General features: G+C 40.5%; 2 protein-coding genes across 4 annotated transcripts; one reads left to right on the forward strand and one right to left on the reverse strand.

Annotated features, from left to right (window-relative positions):
- Positions 1–213: 213 nt before the first annotated feature.
- On the forward strand, positions 214–11,939 carry LOC129112415 (DENN domain-containing protein 11-like). The gene is made up of 10 exons (XM_054624509.1): positions 214–818; positions 2,899–2,998; positions 3,264–3,422; positions 5,458–5,614; positions 5,723–5,861; positions 6,558–6,689; positions 6,828–6,978; positions 7,496–7,564; positions 7,896–8,224; positions 11,863–11,939. Exons 1-9 carry the CDS (start codon positions 443–445, stop codon positions 8,089–8,091), a joined length of 1,479 nt encoding a protein of 492 aa, XP_054480484.1. The 5' UTR covers positions 214–442; the 3' UTR covers positions 8,092–8,224; positions 11,863–11,939.
- LOC129112414 (FYVE, RhoGEF and PH domain-containing protein 4-like) lies at positions 9,565–19,311 on the reverse strand. Of its 3 annotated transcripts, none has more exons than XM_054624507.1 (16): positions 19,065–19,311; positions 16,478–16,615; positions 15,724–16,273; positions 15,099–15,579; positions 14,696–14,841; positions 14,325–14,481; positions 14,098–14,236; positions 13,857–13,915; positions 13,359–13,502; positions 13,037–13,209; positions 12,774–12,804; positions 12,579–12,662; positions 12,368–12,493; positions 12,119–12,271; positions 11,873–12,013; positions 9,565–10,868 (listed from the first exon to the last, which is right to left on the reverse strand). In XM_054624507.1, the coding sequence occupies exons 1-16, from the start codon at positions 19,189–19,191 to the stop codon at positions 10,569–10,571; spliced, it is 2,949 nt and encodes a 982-aa protein (XP_054480482.1). In that variant the 5' UTR covers positions 19,192–19,311; the 3' UTR covers positions 9,565–10,568. The 3 variants fall into 3 exon arrangements, with proteins under 3 accessions (XP_054480482.1, XP_054480481.1, XP_054480483.1); XM_054624506.1 differs by having other exon boundaries at positions 16,478–16,618; XM_054624508.1 differs by having other exon boundaries at positions 9,566–10,868; positions 12,128–12,271; positions 16,478–16,618.
- Positions 19,312–23,270: the final 3,959 nt, after the last annotated feature.

Here is a 23,270-nt window from a genome sequence, read left to right on the forward strand (position 1 = left end):
ATTTAAACACTTGAATCTGCTTTATAAAAACATAAATATTTTTTTATCGAAAGTGCTGCTTGTGAAAAGAAGCTTAATCCCGACGCTGTGGTACAGGGTGCGTTCAAGAAAACCCAAACGGTGTCGTGTTCCCAAACGTTCAGTAGCCATTCGCTGTGAAGGGAATGTGACAGTAACGGGTGGCTTGTTTTGAATGCAACTCACACTAGACGAAGGAGTTGCCCTCTTCCAGCAGCATCACGTTTATGATCACCTCAGACGAGAACGATTGTAAAGATAGACGTGAACGCTGCTCCTTAATTTGATGCAAAATGCAACCGTTCTGAGCAGTGAAGCATCACTTTGCAATGCGGGGATTGCTTTGAGCTATCAGCATCAACGCATGGACCTGGTGCCCGTCGGCTGAGACATCATTTACGACCTGTGAGACCGACGAGGCGGGATGGTGGAGCGGTCGGACCGAGCTCCTCTGCTGGACTGGGAGGAGGTTCCGTCCGCGGCACCGGTGGCAGCACCCTCCAAGGACCGACTGGCGAGCCCCTCCAGCAGCCGTGCCCCATCAGGATGCTCTCCGCCGGGGCTTGGGTGGAGCAGCGGTCCAGGGGGTCCCACTCCCAGCAGGTCTGTATCCAACGCAGACGGCTGCAGCAGCACCCCACCCGCGACCTCCAGCAAGGATGAAGCCCTGCTGTCCGACAACGAGGATCACCTCTCGGATTCAGGGTCGAGGGAGGTGTCGCTGGAAGACAGGATGGTGAAATGGGAGGAAAAGGACCAGATTGTGTCGGTCTTTGTGGTTACATTCAATACCAGATCAGGTGGGATATCAAATATACAAAATGGAATTAACATAGTATTATTAAATAGCTGACAAAATAAAGGGAAGGGGTAATGTTAGTAGCCAGGTAGAGATAAAAAACAGAGCCTGACTCAAGCAATATTGTGTCTGACGCCCAAATGGAAGAGCGCCTGTTTTTACCAAGTCTGCAGAACCTTCTCCTACAGGTGTGGCCCTTTCTGACCTGGCAACACGTTGAAAGACACGATTAAACGCCATATCTAGCCTAACAGACAAGTCGAGATGTCAGGATGAGTTCTGGGATGGAAATCAATCAGCCAGCTCTATACATTTTTAATGAGGGGTCTGTTGAAGACAGGCTGAACCCCTGTGGAAAAAGCAGCCAATCAGGTGACTAACGTAGAGGTCTAATTATTTGAGAATCATAAGATTAAATGGTTCAACATGATAGGGAAAACCTGACTTGGTTGCGACAGAGGAGGAGATTCCCTGCAGGGTGGAGCTGGGTGCTTGATGATTTTGCAGCATGTCAGATTGACATGAGACCAGGAGAAAAGAGTGAATTTATTACAGATTATAACAATACTTTTAAATATTTTCTTCTATCAGTACTTCACCAACACAATACAGTCAATCATTTTAAGTCTACTTATTAGCTGATGCCACAGCTTTTCTTAATACCAGATCAAGGATTCACAGGGTCAAACATGTTAAGGTAAAACAGGACACATTATTGTTCACAAATACATCAGATAATTACAGAATATACAGTAGGAAAAGCTATGTTATAAAATGCATTGATATATTAAGAGAGTTGGCTGTGGTGCATCATTATATGTGTACCTGCAGAGGAAACATACTCTTTATTCAGTATATTATTCAATTCTACAAGATGAAACAGTGTGTAACAAATTGCACAGAGCCATAGTATTTTCATTGCTCACTCCAAAATATCTAGTTTGTGCACTCAAAAAGGCCACTCCAATGCTAAAATATACCTCTGCGTCAGCATCACGACAGTATGTCAACTGTTAAAGACAGCTGTGTCAGAGTCTTGGCAAGATAAAAAACATAAAAACACCCCATTTATACTAACAGATAAAGTTCAACTTCTGCTTACTTGAAAAGGTGCAAGCCAAACAAAACCACTTTGAAAAATAAGGTGTAGTTTATATGCCTACCAACCTGGTGCAAGTTTATTTAAGGGTTAGTCTGGTACAAAAAGGTTTTTTTTTTCATATTAAAATGTTTAAATTTGAGCTTTTTATTAAAGAGTGCAGCAGAGAAGTGACACGAAATGGGGGAAGAAAAGAGGGTTAAACCTGCAACAACATCATGAAGACACCCCAGCGGTTCCTGTTTTTAAGTGAACAAATGAGAACTAAAGATTCCTCAGACCATTTCTGATTCTACACTGTACCAGAGCAAGTAGAGGATTAATAAGAGTAGGATTAGTATTCATTTTAGTACTTCACCTATAATAATGTCGCATAAGGCTGAAAGGTAGAATAATAATTTAAGTATGATTTCTTACAGAATTCAGTCAAGCATCAAGAGCCAAATGATATATCACAAATCGAGACAAGCATTCTGAACTTCAAATGGGATGTAAAATATATAATGAAAAGATGTGATGTCTCTAGGGGCCTTTTGATACTGGCCTGTCCGTACAGGAAATAGCTTTGATAGGCACTTTGCACTGCATGATACTTAAAGCTAAATACTTTAAGTCAATAACCGCTGTCAAAGTGGTACTAGAGCATCTTTGGTATTCAGCTGCAGGTGGATGATACAGACCTGCAGGCCTGATCTGATGAATAAACTCATGTTTTCGACAGAAATTCTACTGACTGTTAAGTGTAGCTAATGATTACATTGAACACCACCTCCCATCAGACCATATTTGCTCAGCTGCCGCTCGAGCGTCAGCACTCAACCGCCACATAGTGAATTCCAAGGAATCCAGTCAGTCTGTGTCAATGTGGTTTATCAAGCATGAAATGAAATGGTGATAGTTTATTTACCGTCTGGTCTAATATCAGTGCTTTGTCTGCTCTCCTGTGTTTTCATGTTATCCCTCTGTTGTGTGGGTGTGATAGGAAACATGCTGGAGTGGTGTCTGCCCAAAGACATGGACCTGGAAGGAGTGGAGTTCAAAGCCATCGCCAGCGGCTCCCACCGAGTCACCACAGACTTCATGTAAGCGAGATCAGTCTGAGCATTTGTACAGTAGAGAAAGTTGTTCACCTTCTTTTTACATCCTGAAAGACATAGCCAAGGGGAGGAGGATCATTTTCAGTATTAGGATGCAGCCCCATGTCTTCCTCCTGGCAGGACAGAGCGACACAAAGTGTTGCCTGGCAAAAAAAGCCCAGCCATCTGGCAGCGCCTTTGCTTTTCATGACTCATGGGTTCGTCTGTCTCCCGCTCTCCCCCTCTCCGTCTCCCCCCCATCCATCCACAGCTACTTCCGGAAGGGCTGCTACTTTGGCCTCGCCTGCTTTGCCAACATGGCGGTGGAGAGCACAGTGGAGAGGGGTGCGAGGATGAAGTCGGTGGGGATCCTGTCTCCTTCCTACACCCTGCTCTACCGCTACATGAGCTTTCTGGAGCACCAGGTTAGGTAAGAGGAGCTGGCTTGAACAACAGAGCGTATTGCTCATGCACACGGCAGGAGCTATTACGTTCACTGAACAAAAGACTTCAGAAAAACTTCAGTGTCACAAAATAGTGAAAAATGCACACAATACCAATTTCCCAAAATGACAACTTCAAATAGTTTGGTTTATGCAATTGACGTTCCAAATCCCAAAGATATTCAGTCGACAACAACAGCCTAACCACAATGTCCATTCACTAGCATTTCTGGGGTTTTATCATAAAACACAATCTTCCTCAGGAGGTTATGGAATTGTAGATTTTTTTCATGTTTCAGCACTATTATAATGATCATCTTATGTTGGTTTGAAAGTTGAGATTCAAAGTTTCAAAGACATTGAGTTCATAGATAAGAAGCAACACCTCATTTGAAAATCTGGAACCAGTATTTTTTTGTGAGACTTTTTTTGCTTAATAATTGCCTTAAAATGATTAATTGATAAACAAAGTCTCTTAGAAGTAATATATTTTTTCACTCTTAGCGTATGTCCCAAGACACTACTACTAGTACTATAACTATTATTACTAGTAAACGGTTTCACATTATGGTAATATGAGTCCCCAGCCAAGTTTCCATATGGCCACTAGGGGCTGCTCATGGGTATTTTTGACCCTCCTAAGCCAAGTTCCTCTTCTCCTCTCTCTTCCTTCATCTCAAATAGATCACTCTCACACTTTCCTTGACTCCTGTTTTCTCCCTTAACAGCGCTACGCATCCATTATCCTATCATTGTTCTGGTGCGGACAGGGCCGTAAACTTCTGTGTTTCATCCCGAGATTGGTCACACCGCTCTCACAGTCTCCCTTTGAACACAGCTCTCTCTATATCCAGTCCCCCTTTTCTCCCTGCTTTCCCTATCCCTCTTCCCTCTCCGGTTCCCACATTCCTAGCCTCGCCTGGTCTCCAGCCATGCTGCGGTCATGCTCCTTACTCATCATTCCCCACGTAGCTCGCTCCAGATTCCCCATCTGCTGACTGCGTTGGCAGTTATATAAAGGGCTCACTGTTGGTCATGAGGTGGTTAAGATATTCAAGAATTTGTTATTACTTTCACCTTTTTCTCTATCCCTCCTTCCCTCTATTTCTGATCTGGTATGAGTCCTCTCTTAGCACTTGCAGCTAACGGTACTCATTAGCTTTGCAGGGACATGCTGTACATAAGCTTTGATAGAGTAGCTGACACAAAAAAAACCAGCTACATGCAGTTGGAAAACTGGTTTACATGACTTTTGATAAGCAATTCATTTAAGTAATTTATCAAGCAAACATGTCAAACATTTGCTGGTTCTTGTTTCTCAACTGTGAGGATTTATTGCTTTTTTATATTTTAAATTGAATATCTTTGAGTTTTTAAATGTTTGTCAGACAAAACAAGCAATCTAAAAGATTTTAAGATTAAAACCCGTTGTCTAAAAATTAAGCAATGAGATGAATTGAATAATTTAAAATTTGATAATGTATTGTATCATAACAGACTGCTGGAGGAATTGTCTTTTCTACTCTTTTTGTTTATACATTACTGCTATTTTTTCCTTCTTTTTGTGTATTATATATAATTTTCTTCTCTGAAGATAGATGGGTATGGTTATCAGGATGTAAAGTTTTATGTTTTATAATTTTTCTTGGTTTGTGATATGATGGGAAAACTATAAATAAAATATTATTTAGAAGATATTTTTGAAATTGTGATGGATTAAGGATAAACAACTAATTCATCACATAATAATAATCACAGATGAATATAATAGTAAGATCCACTCACGATCAGATAATTATCTACTTTCGGAGAGGTTCAGTCTAAAAGCAAGTGGACCAGGTTCAGGTGCCCGAGAAACCCACATACTCAGTCTTGAAAGTCCAAGTAATCAAACTGCTGAGCCAAAAGTAAAACAATAACACAAACATTTATTTGTTTACGTTTGTGAATTTATTTAAATATTTAGAAATTTTCAGTTTTAATGTCACTGATTGTCTTTTTTATTTTGTCCCCCCACTAAAGGCTCCAGCTTCAATCCCCAGGCCACTACTCTCCCCTAGAGGCCTTTTACGAGGACAAGAGAGCACTACTGCCCCCCAGTGGTGATGGTGTTGTTACTGCATGTCCAGCCAATGCCTGGGGAGCGGCTATCAACCACTGCATGCACCCTGAGATGAAGGTGGGAAGGACACTTACACTTCTACAACTGCATCAGCTGGTGTATTTTAACACTGTATGACTCAGTAACCTTGTGCTCCTCTGTGTTTTTTTTTAACCTGTGGACCAGATCACCCACCCAGCTGGCTGTATGTCCCAGTTCATCCGCTTCTTTGGGGAGCAGATCATGGTGCTGTGGAAACTGGCTCTCCTCCGCAGACGCATCCTCATCTTCTCCCCTCCACCTGTGGGCGTGGTCTGCTACAGAGGTGAGAGTGTATTTATTTGAATAGGAGTTTATATTAAATGTTTGACATTTTTGGAGTTCTTGCCTGGAGTCAGATGAGCAGAGTGATACCACTCTCATGTCTGTCCGGTCAATATGAAGCTGGAGTCAGCAGCCTTGTAGTTTGTTTATGGCCGAACCTTATTAGTTCTGGCGATTGCATTTAAGTTTAAAAAAATCATAAAAGTGGTCGTAATTTATGGAGATTATCTTGCTGAACAAAAAGTGTAATATTCATAAACTTGTGTTTGCCACATAGCTTATTTTCTTCACAATCCAAAATCCAATGGAGGAGTCCCATTGGCTTTTTGCTGTGGGAACCAGGACGATGCTAACTACCAGGGTTGCCCAACAACAATAGATCATTCCTGCACCACTCTATTATCAGCTATCTCTCGTCAAGATAGTCTATTTAACATCTCCAAATATTCCCCCATTTTAAAAATCAGGACTAGATTCATGTTTTTACTTTTAGAAAAGTTAAATCAATCTGCAAATCTTTTATTATTTAATTGTATTGAGTCTGGGGCTGTTACATCAGCGCACATGAAGTTTCTCTCCAGCTGTATCAGTGTTGGATAGCCCACACACACGCCTTGCACACATTCACATTCTGTGTCGCTCTTTATCTCTCCAACACTCATTCATCATTTTGCTACTCTCACCCCCACCCTCTCAGTGTACTGCTGCTGTTGCCTGGCAAACATCTCCATCCCCGGGATCGGCGCAGCTGTGCCCGAGTTCCGTCCCTTCTTCTATGTGAATGTGGCCGACATCAGCGCCCTGGAGAACGAGCTCTCCTACGTGGCGTGTGAGTGGATGCTCAAAGCATGTTAACATTTGTGAAAAAAGCCCCACTGAAAAAGCTAGCTAGCCGGTCTTATATACATCTATTGCAGGTACGAATGGTATCACAAATTTTAGAGATCCTGTGTGTTTCTTTGCTTAGGTACAACTGAGAAGATCTTCGAGGAGAAGAAGGATCTGTATGATGTGTATGTAGACAATCAGAATGTAAAGACCTGCAGGGAAGGCCTGAAGCCTCTGCTCCGCCTCAGCACCGCAGACAGGGAGAAATATCGCAAACTCACTGAACAGAGGTAGGTCACACTAACAAAAACAGGACTACTGCTTACCAAGGGTGGAAATTAAGTGCTACGGCTGGTGTTCTCTCTCTCTGTATGTATATATATATTATTATTATTTGTTTTTTTTAATATTATCATAAATCCTATAAAAGGCCAGAACTATCAATTAATTTAATCTACTTAAATGCATCAGTGAGCTACACTATAGCATCTGGTGACTTGTTCCCTCATTACCACTGTAATCTATTTTGAGTCAATCACACTATACAGAGTCCTGCTGCTGTAAATTAACCAAAATGTGGCATCTGTGGCTGAAAATAGTCCATTCTGTTGAGTAACATCTGATAAAAACTACAGTGCATAGCTGTTTTAGTTTATTTAAGATGTTTTAAATGTAAACATTTGTGAGCTGCTTGCACAATGTGTACCACTAGCAAGCAATACATATGTTGGTATTGATCACAAATTGTGCACAGTCTCTTGCAGGTTTTCAAAGGAACAGCTAGAAATAAAGTGTGTGTGTGTGCAGGCAGATGTTGCTGTACTCCCAGGAGGAGAATGGAGACTGTGTGTCCAGTGAAGAAGATCTCTTTATCCTGTAAGTACAACATGATTCATTAAACCACCCAGTGGAGTGTAAACTCTGATTAGCCACAGTAAGCAGAGCAGACAGTCTTTTCATAAGAACAGTCGGCACAGTGGCAGCTTAAAAAAATTGAATCAAAGAGGTAATGAGCCTGACAGAATCTCCTGACCTTTCTCCTCCCCTCACAGTAACTGTAGTTATTAAATCTCAAAGGGCAGATTTGTGCAGATTTTAGTTTTTTATTTTCCATCTCAAGGCTACTGTTCAGAGACATGAATTGTGGAGCTGAATGAAGAGCCATGTAAAAGCACCAAACCTTCTTTCTAAATGTTTATTTATCTAGGTTTTTCCTGGAGCAGAACAACAGGATTTTCCAGACCCTCGGCGAGGTGGCAGGGAGCCCCGATCCCACGCTGACCCAGGAGAGTGTGAGGGCCATGGGTCTGGATCCCCACGGAGACAGGCTCTTCCTGCTCCACCTGCTGGAGATCTATGGCTATGACACCCTGCTGGTGTCAGAGCAGCTGTGCTGCAGTTGAGAGATTATGGACAGCTGGCTTTCCGCCTTTGATCACTGCTGGTTTTAAAAAGGGGGTTGATTTGCCTCAAGCTAACGTCAAGTGCTGCACTACTGGCTTCTTGGAGTCTTCAGGACTGTTTGGAATTTCTCTGGTATACCTTTTTTGTTGTATATACCCCTGTGCTGCTTTTGTTCACCGTGGTTCTGCTCCCTCACAACCTGCTGGAAAGAGCAACACATCTTCATGTATTATCACCCAGAGTAATGTGGTCAATTCTACTTGATACAGCCTCATGGAAGCTTAGGATGGATTACTTACCCATGGCTGATTAAAAGTGATTCTCTGGATCAGATGCAGCTGTTGTATTTCTGCACTGAGCCGTGTTTGAATGCCTTGGATGTCAGGTCCATGATGATTAATATATATTAAAGTGGCCTGAACTGTATTCGGACATCAAATTGAATTTGAAAGCAAGAGACTTCTTCCAAGATTAAGCCAGTGATTTGTGGATTTTCAGTGAACAAAACTTGTACCAAGGACTGTATGAAAGTGGAAAAAGAAGGTAGCCGTTCTGTAAATAATCCTTTTTGTCCCCTCTATGTATAGTGTGTCGTTTGTGTGATATGGGGATGCCTCCCTGCAAGTGTTGCTTTCCTTGTATCAAGTGCTGGATTCAAACATCTCATTTTTAAGCCTCTATATCTGAATCAGGGCCTCCTTTCTTGAAATCTAACACTACAAGCAGGTCAAATCACCATTGTCTTCAACAGCCATGTCTGTAATCACTGCTGTTAGCTGGCACGACAAATTGAGGAGTTTGTCATTTAATGTTTAGACAAATTACGTTTTGGCCTGAGCTAAGACCAAATCAGATTTTTAATGATGTCCAACAGGAAAAGGGGGACGTCCACGTGGACTTAGAGGCTACTTGAAATGGCTTATTTGCACCAGCGCTGTCAGCTGGGCCTGCAGTTCAGAGGAATGCACTGTTACACAAAGAGCACGGTTTAGTCTTGAATGCTTTTCTCAAATGTCCATTTGTGTTTGCAGCTCTAGTATCAAGACAAAGACATGCATTCAGGGGCGAGTTCACAACTTCAGATGATTCACTGAGACACTGAGTTAGTTATTTAACAGCTACAATCTGCAGCATAGAGAGTCAGTTAGGAACAACACTATAACTTTTGAGATCTGTACACTTTGAAGCACATTACAGAAGCACATGCTATCGGCTTCTGCTATAGAAAAGTAACATGTAGAGCTTAAGTAACATTAAAGAAACAAGGTTCTTGGTTATTCAGACGGGAAGTGAGTACTTTAAAGCTGCATTAATCAAATTTTGGTTTGTTAAGATTTTAATGGCTAATGTGTTAGCAAACAACGGTGTTATTGAAATGAAACATTAGCATTCATTGAGTAATTTGTTTCTTTTAGCTCCACTCCTGAGGAAAAAAGCTTTTTCACCAGCTAGGGGCTAATGCTAAATGTGCTGAATAGTAAGCATACAGTTAAATGTTCCATAAAACTATAACTAGCTAAGCTCCATAGAGATTAGCGATAATTCTCTGCAAGTTTGTCAGTGACCTCTTTCAAATTCCATGATTCCTGATAAATGCAGCTTTAAGATTTATTTTCCATCGATGGGACATTTGTGATTTCAGCCTGCATACCTCCGTAGATCAGGAACAGTTTACCAATTTGTGTAGAACAGCAAGGTCAGTGTTTTGGGGAATTCATTTTAGACAAACCATCATTACATCACTGCAACGAGAAAATAAATGCGCTGAAAAAAGACTTAAACTCAATTATATTGTTAATTTGCATCTGAAAAAGGATGCTTTTTCCTTCCCATTGAAACGTATTGCAGACACTCCCGGTGCTTTGGTTACTGCACACATTCAAGATACAATGTTATTCTGTCATTTTATGTTTACCAGTGATCATTCTGATCATTAATTTTTTTTAAATGTGTTTCTTTAGTTGTTTATCTTTTTGAGTGTAAATATTCAATTGCTGTATCTGTGAAGAAATGGGGTCAGTTGAATGTGTTTTTTAAAGCAAATATGATCCCACAGAGCTTCTGTGCATCACTGGAACCTTCATGCAATTATGTGTCCACTGTGAGAAAACCACTTCAAGCTTTTTTTTTTTTTTTTTTTTTCACGCCAGATTGCGTGGCACCTTAGACTACGTGTACAGAGCTGACGCAACCATCTGTTTAGGTGAAGGGATAGTCCGACTCATGTAAAAACACCTTCACTTTATTTATTTTTTACCATAAAACCATTTCAGAAATAAAGTGCATCACCACTGATAAGGTAAACACAGTTTTCAGTCTGCATATTGTTAATAACCTTTACATTCCTGAATTGCACTTTTTTTAATTCATTAATTTATATTAAATGTTCATTTCAACACTACCGTCTTTAGAATCAATGGACTTTGGTCTGTTTTTGTGTGTTTATATACTTTCTATAGTGCTTGATCGCAAACATTCAGGAGTTCTCTTCTTTGTCGCCAATGATGATAAATTCCTCCCCAGTACACTCGCTTTCATCACTGACACTACCAATGATTCCCCATCTTGAGCCATCGGTGTTGATTTCATACTGCTTGCCTGTCACAGCAACTTTCAGGACAGTCACCCAGTTTTTTTTGAGGTCCAAGCCGTTGCAGGAGAAAGTGTGGGTGGTTTTGGATTGTCTTAAACAGAAACAATGCTGACTCTGGAGCTCCTGAGGGGAATCCTCAACACTGCAGCCCAGTAGCGGTATACTGGATAGGGGCTTCACATCCTGGAGAAATGGGGCAGTGAATGAAAGGGACAGAGAAGCAGGTGGTGGATACAAAAGGCTTAAGCTGTGTGTGGCAAGATTTTTTTAAGAATCGACATTATGTTTTTGTCAACAATAATCCTTTGGTGGAGTTGAAACAGAATAACGTTCTCTTCTTTCTCACAGATAATAAGTGATTTAACTGTTTCCACATGATGGTAAACAAGCCATTCAATGGTTTATTGACGCTTGCCCTTGTGCCTCACTTTAAAAAAGGTTGCTCTGGTGTCCTTAGCGGACCAAAAGGTAATTCATTTAACCCTTCAAATGTCATTTAGTTTACACAATGCCACTGGTTTTTTATGCAGAAAAATTATATACGTTTTTTGTACCAACTGCTTTGGGGAAATTCTAACTTTCTGGGATATTTCAAGGATTAGCAACAACATCGATTTTGATCCCTTTTTATTTGTTTTGCTATAAACCAGGAACATAGCATGAACTTGCCCCTTTAGGCAAACATGAGAATATGGCTAAATCTGGTGAAATATAGTAAAAACGACATTTTTGAAGTCATGGCTATAGATTGAAAGCCTGATCTTATGCTGTTTTGGTTGTGAGATAAAAAAAATTGTGGTTTGAAAGGGGACATTTTTATGTATTTTGGCTATACAGTTTATTTTAGTCGTAGTATAGAAGAATTAGGGTTGGCATTACTTTAACCTTTTTAAAATTCAGAATCTGTTTCTACAGTTGATTGCACAACAGCTCTTCACAACTTTAGCAGTGTTTCCCTTTCCCCACGTGAGTGCATGATTGCAGATGAGGACTTTTGTGTTGTGTGTTTGAGGGGGAGTGACTGTGGTAACAACACAGCATGCATAACCTATAGAGACGGTCCCACCCAAATAACAGTGACATACAAACAGAAACCAGTATGTGGCAGAACAACTCCCAAGTTTGGAAATAAAATGCAACAGTCAAAATTTCCAATTAACATTATTCTTCTTCACAGAAATCCCTACCTGTCGAGCAGTGTACAGAAGGAGGACCGCAGGTTCAGACCGGGTGACAACAGACCACATCTGTTGCCAGGTCTTTGGGTTGTCACCATACAGCAGGAAGCCACTCATTACACAGTCACTGGAGACCGGAGATGCCTCTGACTGGGAGAAAAGACGTGAGAAAACACAAAGCTGTTAAGACTTCTATACATGTTACGTTGTATTTTATGCTCCTAAAAAGACTAACTTCCACTTTAGAAAACTCACAAGGCTCACCTCCAGTATCCTTCTCTTCTTTCCCTCCACACTCTCCCCTCGCTGACCCGTCAGGATGGAGTAGCAGGCTTTACACACTTTGTTCAGCTTGTTGCCGTCATACTCTAAAGCCACTTTGTTGTCTGAACACTTCCAGCACACCACCTGGAGGAGCAGAGAAACCTTCACTGCCATATTGTCCCAAAAAGACCTTGTGTGTATTGTGTGTTCAGTACAAAGCTGTGACATCATGTCACTCACGCAGCCGCAGGCTCTGCAGTGATGTCGTCTCCTGGTGAGTGCATTGAAAGGATCCTGGCATTTCATACACACGGTCACCTCGTTGTCCCTGATCCAGCGAGGCGCACGTCGGCCGAGTTCCTCCGTCTGTTAAACGTATACACATTCACATCAGCTGGATGATTTTTTTGAATTTATTATTACAATACTTGTGAAACTTGATCAAACTTACTGATTCTTCTACATTTAGCTCCTTACAAGCCAATTTGAAAGTTTCATGTTTCTTCAGGAACACGTCAATGGCTTCCTGAATTACCTGGAAATAAATCTTGTGTTAAAAGGTGTAATTGAATACTTTTTACTTAATACATTATTAATGGCATATTTAATGTGTTGCACCAAACACTACATGAAAACACCCCAGTACCTTTATCCACTCATCTCGGTCTTGTACGGAGCTTGAACAAACAACAACAAAAACAAATTACACATTTAATGCACTTTCTGTAACAAAATTTTATTAATTTAAGATTATGTTCATCGACTACAATATGTAGGTAATTTAATATGAAATATAATGCATCAACTTTTTACGGTCAACAGAAACAGTCAAGTTTACGGTCAACAAAAACAAAGAAAAAACTAAAGCACCTCAACTGGTATGATACACCCCACTTTTACTACACACACCTGGCCTGCAGCTCAAGGGTCTTCTCCTTTCCAGAGACCTGGAAGGTGTGTGGGTGGTCTTCATTGGTGGTCTGCTGCACCTGCATGCCGTCCACTCCGATCCTGCAGCGGACAGTAAAACGCTGCCCAACTAGGCTGAATTTAGGAGTGCAGCACAGCAGAAAGTTGTTGAACTGTGGAGGAAAGTTATACACCATGATCTACATAGTTTACTTTATGAACTGTGATCCAAAGTTTATAAATAAAACCCTAAAATAGTTAGGTAAAACAGAAGTATAAGGGGGGAGATACAAACAGTCAAAAGGTTCGGTCTGTTTCTTACCAGGAATAGATGCCTCTCCATGGCAGATGTATTCCTCGCAGCAAGCTTGAGCAGACGACCTTCCCTGAGGAACTCGTTGGTCGGGTTGACCACCTCCTCCTCTCCAACCATCTCATAGATCTCCACCAGCCGCTTCAGGCTCTCCTATAGGGAAAGAAAGAGAAACTCTAAAACACATCTGCCTGGACACAATCAGCAATTTTGTCTGGCATATTTATAAAACTTAATTTCATTTATTTCTCTCAAAATATCATTACAATGACAGTAAATGTATACAAGTTTCATGTCAAAATCATCCAGTAAACAAATTAAAGCAATATAAATCCTAATTATACAGCTGTGGCATTCCAAATGACATAACTCGTATATTAAAAAACACAATAATAGATGGATCAAAGTCACAATATCAAGATCACTTTTGACAATATAATGTGTTTTGTGAACGTGATGATATCTAAGCTAAAATGGTACATGGTGTGGTGTGTAATAGTAACGTACAGCTTTGTGGATGGCGCTGTTTGAGTGGGTGGCTGCCATGGAAATGGTCTGCAAGGATTCTGCGGGAGGAGACACAGGAAGAGGTTCATTCGGCTCATTACAGACATAACGACCCATCAGAGACAGACTGGACCTTTATGAAGGAAAAGAGGTACCATAAAACTCTAACACAAGCACACTCAGAGCAAGGATATTGTTAGACTGACCAATTAAACCAGTAATAAGGGTACAGCATACGTACTGTGAGCAAGATCATAATCTGGGTCATCCCTGGGCAGTTTCTTCAGGTAATCTCCAAGCAGCATCTCATAACGTGGAACCCTCTGGACTGGTTCCAACATGTGGTGCTGCAGGGTCAGGCTGCCACACACCTCCTGACTCTAAACACAGAACCACACATACATAACATCCCACTCAGACCACCGAACTCTCATGTGCATAGGAATAACCCTACTGAGTATCCTTTACCTGTATGTCCTGGATGATATTTCTGAAGACAGAGGAGCGTTCACTCCAGGTCCTCACCAGCTCCATGGCCTGGTCAAAGTTCCTGACGTAGTCGGCATACATCCTCAGGAAGGGTGTGTGTTTAACCAGAACAGTACCCAGGCCTGGGCTCTCACACCTAGATTTGGTGGAAGTGGGAAGGTAAACCAAGTTCTTTTTTTACTTAATTAAGCATCGACTTTGAGGAGTTGTTGACATTTATACAGTGGTTTGTACAAGTGTACCATGTAATTAAGTTGTCACATAGCAAGTTGTTTTTCAAATAGCAACTTTTACACTACTGTAAGAGGCAGGACAGGCCTACATTTAGTGTTTATGACGTGAACACCCACCAGTGGCTGATGCAGATTTCCAGGTCAGGGAGCAGGAACTGGCTGTGGAAGGAGTAGATGCAGGAAATGTTGGAGAAGATATTTCTTATCACGTCGGGAGGAAACGAGCCGCGACCTGCCTCCTCAGTTAGGCGTGAGAAGAACACCTGCAGAGGAAGTTAGAGAGGCACGACATACTCAAATAAATTTTATACTTCACCCATATCAAGGAATGTAAATAAAGAAACATGTTTGATGAGAATCAGGCGATAAATAATATCCTGGCCTTTCCTTTATATCACCAAGAACTATGCTAACCTAGAGGAGCATGGTATGTCCAACAATAAAATTAAGTCTCTGCATCAAAGAAAGAGCCTCTAGTTTATTTTCCTTGAAGAAGCCACAAATAGATTTCCACACTGACCTGGTCGAGCAGGTGGAGACGAGCCACATAGGCCCTCTCGGTCTGCAGGAGTTCGTTGGCTATTTTGAACAATTTCTGCTCTTTGTTCTCTTCAGCCTTTGGCTCGCTTTCTCCTCTCTCCTTTCTCAACTCCTCATCACTATGTTCACCTTTAGACTCCTTCTGAATCCTGCCATCTTCTGTAGTTTTACTATCCTCATTCCGTTGGCAGGAAGATTTGGAGCCATATCCGACAGGTACCTTGCCTTCTTCCATGTTATCATTTATTCCCTTTCCATTAACTGCTGTGCAAACTCTCCCCTGCACCACGCCATTCATTTGTCTTGGGGAATGCTGTTTGCCGTTGCTCCATAGATAAGCTTCACTTTTGGCATGACTGAGTATATGGTGAACTGGTGCTTTGATGGTGCTGGCTGACCCGGAGCAGTTGGGGGATTGAAGCGGTTGCAGTGGAGAGCGTTCAATTTTTTCGGTGGGAATTCTGCAGAAATAAAATACATCTGTCATTTAAAATTGATAAAAAGTGATATTGATAAGTGATTGGATTCTATATACTGCAATTAATGCTACAGGAGGTTATTCAGGTAATCAACGTGCAGAAACTGACCAAATAAAAAAATCCAACCTGTTCTCATCCAAGAAGACAATCAAGTCAGGCACGCTCAAAGATTTTCCCGCTCTCTTATCTTGTCCTTCCATCTTGCTGCTTGGGATTCTGTACAGTCCAAGCCAGGATTTAGAGTTTTTGGCTGGGCTGTAACTCCCGATCCTCACCTGCAAAGGGCTGGGGGTCCGCAGTAATCCACTGAGAGGGCTGTGGTTCCTTGGGGACAATCTAGCAGGACTGTGCCCTCCTACTCTCAATGGGCTACGGCTCTGAATGCCTCTTTTGCCTGGACTTGGAGATCCTAAAAGTGGACTGCTTGTAATATGTGGAATCCCCTGAGTATGTCTGGCAGGACTGATATGTGCTGCAGACACTCCATTCAACAAACAGGTCCAGCCTCTTCTGGTTGGACTAGGGGAGCCTAGACAATTATGTGCTGGACTGACACAGGAAACAGAAACTCCGTAACCTCTTTTAGGACTCTGGTCTTGCTCTGTGCCATTATCTTGTTGACTGTGGGCTTGATCACATCCTGCATTTCTCTGGAGTTGAGCTGGTTTAGGGGGCACTGCAAAGAGATACACAGCACTGTTAGCTAATTTATGTATGTAGAACAATGGCATGCAGGTCCAGTATATTCCACCAAACATTAAGATTAAGATAAGACAGGATCTGAAAGAATAAGGAGGGATTTCCTAATAAAACAACGTGAAGTGACAGACTTGCATTTGTTTTTCAGGTTAGGTATGTAGGATACAGGACTTCAGCCTACCGTGTGGTTTGAAAGGCGATCCTTTAGCTGGGCTTCTTTGATTGTCTTCCTCTGCACCAGGTTTAGAGTTTGGTTCTGATCCACAGACTTTGTCACAAGCGTTGCCACGGCTGTAAGAGCTGCACACTCCACTGCTCTCTGCTAAAAGAAATACACGGTTACTATTTTAAGCATGCATATTTTCCCCACACTGCATGACAATGGCTTCTGTATACAGCACTTTTTTCATACTTTACTGAGGCTTTACCAGTTACACTGTTTGAAATATTTAAAATACAAAAAGGTAGATTGGTTCTGTGCCAACATTTCAAGTGGAAAGATCTAAATGTCTTGCAAAATCATTGTATACAGCGTTTCCAATTTAAGATCTTTACTTAAGAGTTATTTTGCTGAGTCCTTGGAAACTACGTACAACATTTCTGTGAGTCAGAGGTCTTGTTTCTACTGAGCCTTCAACTACTCACAAATATCAAACATGCACAAGGAAAAAAAGCACCTCACTCTCGCCTTGCTGTTGCAAATTTTTTGGTTGTATTGCTCAAGTGTTTCTTCCGCACTCATACAAACATTATTCTTTTGCATCTTGTACTTCTATAAGCACTGCGGGTTGTTGCTATACAGTATTATGCCCTTTATATTCCTGTGGCCACTGGTATCACATCTGTTTTTATTATGTACGTTTTTTTGTTTTTTTTAACACTTGTTAACGCCGATTCTGTATTTGTATTTCTAACACGTTGCCTCAAGAAAAAAAAACAAGTAGTATGAATGTTTCATTACTAAAAAAATCTGTTCCTCGTTTGACTGGCATCCTATTTCACAACAACTTAATACTTTCAAATTGTGTCACTCTTTGTTTTCTTACCTGCAGTGTTGTCCAAATTTATGAAAGATAATCCATAACTTTTATAACAAAGTAAAGCTTCACTGTTCACACCTGGTTTGTGTAACAGATTTGTTGATCACATGATGAGGGCAAGAAGCCTACTTTCTCAACACCAATACTTCTGCTTTTCCAACTTCTCTCTTTTCCCCCTAACCTCTCAAGTTGTTTCAGGGTCTCAGAGGTAACATTTGGCACTATTTTTAATAAAGTACTTCCACTCCCACATAATCTCGAAGTTGTTAGACAGCACCGATGTCTAGGCAAAGCGCAAAACTTTGAACACTACAAAGAGAAAAATGCATATCGAAGGCTAAAGCTATAGGTGACTGCTTTACAAAATATTCAAAAGTCTATAACATTGGAGTTTTTGATTTTAAAACGACCGAGTTTGGGTGAAGAGATATTGTTGAATGAAAACATTGTGTGCATTGACTAAGTTTCCTTTATTTTGGAAAGATGTCCTGTTAACCAGATGATTGAAAAATCCTAAATCTTCGAGGAACAGTTCAACAGCAGGCCTCTTTGCGTTCCCCGTGTGGTCTTAATGCTAAGCTAAACTATCCAGCTGCCTGGCTGGGGATTCATCTTTAATGGGAAAGTAAGAGAGGTATCATTCTTCTAATTTGTCTCTAACCAGAAAAAACTAAAAAACTTGGTCTTGGTCTTTCCCAGATATGGAATTATCCCTTGAATGTTTTTAACTATCTTTGAACTGAATCCACAAAGTTCTTCTGGGTGTATCAATGTTTAGCCTCTGATTGTAAAAAGTCAATGTTATTTTCATTTTACAAATGCATTAATGGCCCTTTCCTCATTTTGTAAGGGTGTTTGTTTAAACAAGAATCACACTAAGCCAAAGAATAATTTGTCTTAAAAGGTCAGAGATGGATGGCACTGTTGAAGCCTGCATCTGACAGTACCATTGGTGCAAACATACTTTTCTAATCTAAACAGATAGCTCTGCTTCAATGGGGGAACAGAGCGGCTTTGTGTGCGTGTGTGTGTGTGTGTGTGTGTGTGTGTGTGTGTGTGTGTGTGTGTGTGTGTGTGTGTGTGTGTGTGTGAGGGATTGACAAATGCTGGTTTCAAGACACACAGGCAAAGTCCAGGCTGAATCAGGGGAAAGAGATTTCACTGCAGTAATTCAACAAAGAAAGAGGCTAATTGACCAACTGTGCCTAACAACATTGTATTAAAAAAAAAAAAAAAAAAAAAAACATGCACACACACCAAATGCATTTCACAAGGGAACTTAACTAAAATAGCATATAGTGATGTAAGAAAGACAAGGTGTTAATGCCCTCATCACCATTTTAAGTAGTTTGAGGTTTGATAATCTGGTAAATCTGGCTGGTGTGAACACAGACAATTTCCTGATAAATTGAAAAAATATACAGATTATATTTTGTGTTTCCAAAACAATGACCACAAATATCCATTATTTTTTCTGCCACAAACTCCACTACAACTAACCAGCCTATCTATGGTAACAATAGCAATTTGGACTGTAGCTCTGAGTGCAGAACCATTACTGGTCACTTTTAACCAAGCAAAACATTTGCATTTGTTATGATACATTGAATTTAGACACTATTAGGGCTCATGTAGGAGTCTTCCTCGATTCATTTTTATGTGTTTGTATCATTACCTTTTGTAGAATGAATTAGTGAAAAAGCTACTCTTCAATGAAAGTCACCTCACCTGTGTGTAAAGCGAAGCAGTCCACCGCATCACCTTTGACCTTCCGCCTGACCGCCACTCGTCTGAACTCCTCCGTCTCTCGGCTGCAGTTCAGAGTCAAACTATTCCTCTTCTTCAGGTCAAACATTGTAGCGAAGAAGCTTCAGGTCCAACTTAAAGACACTGTTTCTCCAAAAGATGGACAGCTGTACCGGAAGGAGAGAGGGGGAGGACGCGTCTGTTCAATATGTATGGTGCTTAATCATCGGATATCTCTCCGGCTGTTTGACGAGCACCGCCTCTCACTTAAAGCCCCACTGACCAATCAGTGAAGGGATCAATACAAATCAATGAGACTGACGAGATCAGAGCAGTGTACGTGTTATCACTTTAAACCTGATTGAGAACAAATACTCTTTACATGAGCACGCATTACAATGACAGTTTATGTTAATATCACCGTTTAACTTTATTTTATAATTAGACCCTTTATGGTCAAGTAAGCCTGTTACATTACATTACATTACATTACATTACATTACAGTCATTTAGCAGACGCTTTTATCCAAAGTGACTTACAATAAGTGTATTCAACATAGGTATTCAAGAGAACTACTAGTCACCAGAAGTCATAAGTGCATCTCCTTTCTTAAACAAGCATCTCAAAGCATAAACCAGAGCAAAAGTATAGTGCAGAGGCAAATTACTATGAAAACAATAATTGCAACAGACTAATACGAATATAGTAAGTGCTACAAACTACTACGAATAGGATAAGTGCAGTAAACAAATACAAATTCAATAAGTGCAGCGAACTGATACAAATACAGTAAGTGCAACAACTAATACGAGTGCAATAAGTGCTACTGTTAAAATGTCTCTTTTAAAAATGATTTGAATAAGCTTCTTACTTCAACTTTAAAGATGATATTTAATAGATCTTGAATAGACTGTTGGCCTAGGGTTATGGAAAAAACAACTTATTCCTCAATGAATAAATGAAAGAAAGCATTAAAACGTTCAAATAACTAAATAATTCAATAATTGAAACGAAACGAAAATATTGGTAGTTAAATGCAAAATGAATGTATAATAATGTTTAATGTATTTAAATTATTATTTTCATTTATTTAGTTTTTTCGGTAATGCTATATTAATATGCAACTGTTACAATGATATTAATACATACAATAATAATAATCAGTGTTGATTAACCAATTAGTCAATAAACAAAATTAATGAATTAGATATTCTAAATAAAGAATGCATAAAAGAAAAGGTTTAGGGCTGCAAATAACCCTTATTTTCAACAATTAATCTGCTGATTATTTTTCCGATTAGTCTATCAATCATTTGGTGACTAAATACACTACATTTTAATTTAAATAGACTAAAGATTAGTCTACTTAGACCTACTCAAAGAATAGTGAAAAGGTGCACATCACATATTCCCTGAGACCAAAGGTGACTTTTTCAAATTGCTTGTTGTTTTCGTCTGAGAAAATTCACCCATGTGTGAAGCTGGAACCAGTTTGTTATGACAAAAATGATACATCTTTATCAACATATATTTCCGTTTATAAACTACAAAAAATATGAATCAATAAATATATTATTAAAGGTATTAATGGGCAACTACTCGCAAATAAAAAAAAATAATAAAACATAAAATGACGTGTTTAATACACCGGAATGCTGACCTGAGGAGCTGAACTGTTGGAAAGTGACTCTTCAACTCAGAAACAAAGTGCTGAATTAAGAAATAACACCCGATTAATAAAAAAAAAAGCCTGTTAACAGTGGAAATCTTCAGGAACAAGCTGTTCAAGTGTAAAAAGAAATGGCCTCCACTGGTTTACGCTGCGAGAAACACTTGCTGGCAATTGCTGGATGACCAATATGGTAAAATATCAGACCATATATTAGAATTAGTCCTCTTTATAGTTATCAAATGAAGCCTAATATTACAGGATATAACATAAAACCATATAGTATAGTATAATTACAGTTATTTCATGTTGTTGAACTACTACAACTAGTTTACATCTGTTATTTCGATGTAGAAGTGTGAAATATGATTACATTTCTAAATGTGCAGATGTCAAGTGGAAAATGTATAAATATTATTGTAGTGATTAAGAAACACATCAATTTTAAGTTGGTGCACCAGGGTCGTCGAGTTAACATTGAAAGTATAGAACAAAGATGGCGCCTGGGACATTTTTTTAATAATGCTAAAAGTTGTGTGCATTGTATGCACGATGGAGATGACCTTAAAAAAAAGCACCGGCACGAGATAAGAAAAACACAATGAATGTTAAGCTGTTTGATGTCGTCATGTGTTATATAAATGTACTTTTAACATTTACAATACAAGGATGTTCACAATCTTTTATAATGGGCTTGAACCGCATGAATATTCTCACATGTAAATAAGGTTTTTCACAATAAATCCTGCCGTGAAGTGAACTGTTTTAAAGTCATGAATATTCAGGTTTTAATTAGTCCGATTATGTCATGACTAATGTTCATTTTGTTCCTCTTTCCATTTAGTTGGGCTGTCGAGGACAGGACCAGTTCTTCAAATGATGACAAACTTGAGGAACCGTCCACTGAGCGGTACCAACATTGACTCCATGGACAACACCGTCCTCAGCCTGTACCACAGCCTCATCACAGGTTCCAAGGACTTCCCTTTGATTCCATTCAAAGGATATTTCCGCTCTCTCCGGAGAGCCGACCCTTTCCTGACATGAGCCGGATGTAGAACACCACAACGTCTCCTCTGACGGATGCACCGGCAGTGATGGAGCCGGCTGCAGGCTCAAATCCTCTCTTCCAAACAACTCCGGTTCTTCCAGACAGGGTGGAGCTCGGAGCCCTGAGGGCCGACTGCAAGAACTGTGTCCGGGACATGGAGTTGGACGGCGGTGTCGTCACTAGAGTCATCTCCACTGTCTACCGCTCTGAGAGCATCGGGCTGACCGACCGCTGGAGAGTGACCGACTACAGTGCTGATGGACACGTTCTCATGTCGGTCCTCTGTCAGTTCATCAAAAGTCGGCATGCTATGCAAAGATTTCGAGACAGGAGAAGAGGAAGGACACAGAGGAGAAGAGGGCAGCAGCAGCCAGTCTCCACCAAAGAAACGCTTGAGACTGTGATGGAGATTTTCTCAGCTGCGGCTCTTGGTCGGCCATTTGTGGATTAAACATCTGGCAGATTAGGAGCTGGATTATTTTGACCCCTGAGGGCTGGCCTGGTAGCGTCTTGCACTGGGGCCCTTGAGGACATGCCCCATATGAAGAATATGGTTGACTGAGGGAGTATAATTGCACCTTTGTATATAGTTTGTCTCATACCAGGATCCCTTGAGATAGGAGCACTCTCCCCAAAAACTTTTTTCCATACAACAGAATTGGGAACTCTGAATTTCATCCTGGGCCATGTCCAGGGTTTACCCCACCAGACTGCCCAGTGTGTGTTGGGACAGACACCTGTCATCCTGCAGACTTGAACATCATTAGCAGTTAAAATGGATCTTTTTAAATACCCGAATCTGACTCATCACTAGCATCACAAGTTTAAGACATTAACTCCACCAGATTCTCTCTCTGTTAACCAGACCAGCCAGCTGTGGACAGAGAAGAAAACGCAGGAAGAGTTAACAAATGGGTAAGTAGTCCTTTACAGATAATCTAACAGTGTTTATGGTGAAGTGGAGACTTTTAAATACAAGTGTCTGTAGCAACTGTTATCACCCTTATCTGCAATTAGTCTTTCAGAGAAGAGTCCAGATCAGACGAGGACAGAAGACCAAATACATTGAGAACCCGCTCACTAAAATAGATAAGAATACATTTTGATCTTTATATCATGTTCAGATGGATCATTTCTCTGGCTGTCGAAGTTGCTGACGACTATGAACTTCCTTGTCTGCCATTTGTCTTCTAGAGAGAAGAAAGAAAACGACACGAGAAAGAAACAAGAAGTCGAGATGAGAAAAGACAAGACGAGAGACGAGGAGGGAGGACAGCGTGCAATGAGAACCATGAAGATGAGACAAAGGGCAAGGAGCCAGCATACTTTTTGAAACCTCACCTTGAAAAAGGTAAGGAAATATTTTGTTTATTATCAGGATTTTCTCCTACAGATTTTTTATTTTGGTTGCTGTTTATTAACTAGTGTCTCTCCTTTTCTGCCATTTGCCTTTTAGAGAGATGAGAG

Source organism: Anoplopoma fimbria, chromosome 23, assembly GCF_027596085.1.
Source record: "Anoplopoma fimbria isolate UVic2021 breed Golden Eagle Sablefish chromosome 23, Afim_UVic_2022, whole genome shotgun sequence".
Lineage (NCBI taxonomy): Eukaryota > Metazoa > Chordata > Actinopteri > Perciformes > Anoplopomatidae > Anoplopoma > Anoplopoma fimbria.